Genomic DNA, 2,928 nt, shown 5'->3' on the forward strand with positions numbered 1-2,928 from the left:
ATAATCCCTCTATATCTCTTTCAGTAGGTCTACAATATATAATCTCTATATCTATACACTCTATATCCCCTTCAGTAGGTCTACGATTAAAAAATCCTCTCTTTGTAATTGTGTAAGTAATTTCTTTTACCCAGTACAGTAGAAATGTACAGTAATGAGGTACAGTAGGAAAATAAGTAATGAAGTACAGTAGAATATAGTTGTGACGTACAGTACATTACAACATTACTCACTGTGGTAATCATGTGGTGTTTAACACTAAGTGTTAACAGTAGAGGGAGAACAAACACCAGGGAGGGAGGGTAGAGAGGCTAGAGGGAGAACACAGACCAGGGAGGGAGGGTAGAGGGAGGCTAGAGGGAGAAACACACACCAGGGAGGGAGGTGAGAGAGAGGCTAGAGGGAGAACACACACCAGGGAGGAGGGTAGAGAGAGAGAACACACACCAGGGAGCGAGGTAGAGAGAGGCTAGAGGGAGAACACAGACCAGGGAGGGAGGGTAGAGAGAGGCTAGAGGGAGAACACACACCAGGGAGGGAGGGTAGAGAGGGCTAGAGGGAGAACACAGACCAGGGAGGGAGGGTAGAGAGAGGCTAGAGGGAGAACACACACCAGGGAGGGAGGGTAGAGAGAGAACACACACCAGGGAGGGAGGGTAGAGGGAGGCTAGAGGGAGAACACACACCAGGGAGGGAGGGTAGAGAGAGGCTAGAGGGAGAACACAGACCAGGGAGGGAGGGTAGAGAGAGGCTAGAGGGAGAACACAGACCAGGGAGGGAGGGTAGAGAGAAGCTAGAGGGAGAACACAGACCAGGGAGGAAGGCTAGAGGGAGAACACAGACCAGGGAGGAAGGATAGAGGGAGAACACAGACCAGGGAGGGAGGGTAGAGAGAGGCTAGAGAGAGAACACAGACCAGGGAGGGAGGGTAGATACATCAATACTGTAGATATCTAGATACCTAGAATGCCTTTACCCATTCTAACTTATTAACTATCTAGTTAATGAAACATGATTTCAGATTTTTTTCTGTCTGTTTGTTTTTGTTGAGTTATAAATGTCATCCTACAGTATGTTATTATCCCTAAGCCTCTGAATAATAAACATGGTAAATAACTGATCGTGTTAGAAAGTGTTGAACAATCAAACAATGATGGTTGTCATTGTACAGTATTAATATATTGTACTGCTACTACTTGACATTAAGATGTGGAAGAGAGTGGTACTTCACATTGCCTCCTCTTCCTCATTTAATCGGAATCGTCTAAATGTTCAGCTAATTCATTTGCAAATACAGCAGCTCCAACTGGAATTGCTAATGGTCCTGCTACCACCGCTGTGAAAACAGTTGCTAACAATCCCAATATGCCATCTGACGACGACTTCCTCGTCCTCTGCTGTCTCGTCCTCTCCTCCTCTCTCGCCTTTGCTACCTGTTTTCTGATCTCCTCCTCATGTTTCTTCTTCTCCTCCTTTCTCTTCTTCTCCTCCTGTCTCTTCCTCTCCTCCTCTCTTATCTTCTCTAACCGTTTTCTGATCTCCTCCTCCTGTCTCTTCTTCTCTCCTGTCTCTTCCTCTCCTCCTCTCTCGCCTTCTCTTCCCGTTTTCTGATCTCCTCCTCCTGTTTCTTCTTCGCCTCCTCCTCTCTCTCCTTCTCCTCCTGTCTCTTCCTCTCCTCCTCCTCTTCGATCTTCCTCTGGACCTCCTGGTACATCTCATTGGTGTAGTGTTTTCCTCCATTCTTCATCACCATCTCATCTATCTTCTTCAGCAGCTCTGTGACCTGAGTGTTGTCATTCTTCTTTTTATTATTGAAGACATGATTTCTTCCCTTAAAGACCTTGATGAGTTTCATAAGCTCCTCACTCTCACTTAGAAAGTCCACCATTGATTTGTCCTCCAGCTGGTCTCCTCCGGTGAACAGAATGATGGTGTACTTTGATGCTTCTTCTCCAAAGTTCTCCTGGATCCACTTCACAGTGTTCCTCTCCTCCTCTGTGAACCTCCCCAGTCTGATCACCAGCAGGAAGGCGTGAGGTCCTGGGACTGACATGTAGATGGCCTTTTCTATCTCACTTTTCATCTCTTCTTTAGACATTGTTGTGTCATAGAGCCCCGGGGTGTCGATGACATCAATCTTCCTCCCATCCACCACTCCACTCTGTTTCTCACAGTGAACAGTGACAGACTCAGGGGAGAGGTCTTCTCTAAACACCTTTCTCCCCAGGATGGTGTTTCCTGTTGAACTCTTCCCTGATCCAGTCTTCCCTATCAGAACTATCCTCAGGTCAGCGGGATGCCCTGAATCTGTGAAAACAGACAAGAAGTGCTTGAGTTGATTGTGATTGTCTTGATGAAAACCTAATGAAATGTGTGTGTGTCAGGCTCTAACTGTGCAGAGCACAAGCCCCATGTCCTTCTAGTCTCTAAAGCACCCTTTTGGGTGGTAGTATAATTTCCCCCATAATATTATTTGTTACACTTGTCCACTGCTAGCAAGTTGTCGTCCAGTTCATCACCCCCCACCCCATCCGTTGGTTGAGCCTGTTTCCCAGTCTGGCCTGTATGGGAAGACGCCCAGCTTGAAAGACCTTAACATTTATTTAAACACTTGATAATACTTGATTTAGCCTACATCATCCATATTCAGTCTGATTGGCTGATAGGAGCAGAGAGGGGTAAGAAAAAAACTAAGGTAAAATTACAATCAGTAAAATAAATAAAGCTAACTAGCCGATATGAACATCAATCATCAACATCAATGATCAGCTGATAACCCCCCCTTCTTTTCCCCCTGGCAATCATGTCTTTATGAGGCGCTGAACTAGTTTGTAATGATGAGTGTGTTGTATACATAAATAGGCCTATTTAAACATGTAAAAATGTGTGTGTGTGTGGTGTGTGTGTGTGTGTGTGTGTTGTGTGTGT

The 2,928-nt window shown here is 45.6% G+C and overlaps 1 protein-coding gene across 1 annotated transcript; it reads right to left on the reverse strand.

Annotated features, from left to right (window-relative positions):
- Positions 1–832: 832 nt before the first annotated feature.
- Positions 833–2,377, reverse strand: LOC116358796 (GTPase IMAP family member 7-like; the record flags this gene model as incomplete). Its single annotated transcript, XM_031810985.1, is given in 2 exon segments — positions 833–1,523; positions 1,526–2,377. Coding segments are annotated over 2 exon segments (1,125 nt in total), but the record flags the coding sequence as incomplete, so codon positions are not given.
- Between the last annotated feature and the right edge of the window lie 551 nt (positions 2,378–2,928).

Source organism: Oncorhynchus kisutch, unplaced genomic scaffold (genome assembly GCF_002021735.2).
Source record: "Oncorhynchus kisutch isolate 150728-3 unplaced genomic scaffold, Okis_V2 Okis01b-Okis20b_hom, whole genome shotgun sequence".
NCBI classification, from domain to species: Eukaryota; Metazoa; Chordata; class Actinopteri; order Salmoniformes; family Salmonidae; genus Oncorhynchus; species Oncorhynchus kisutch.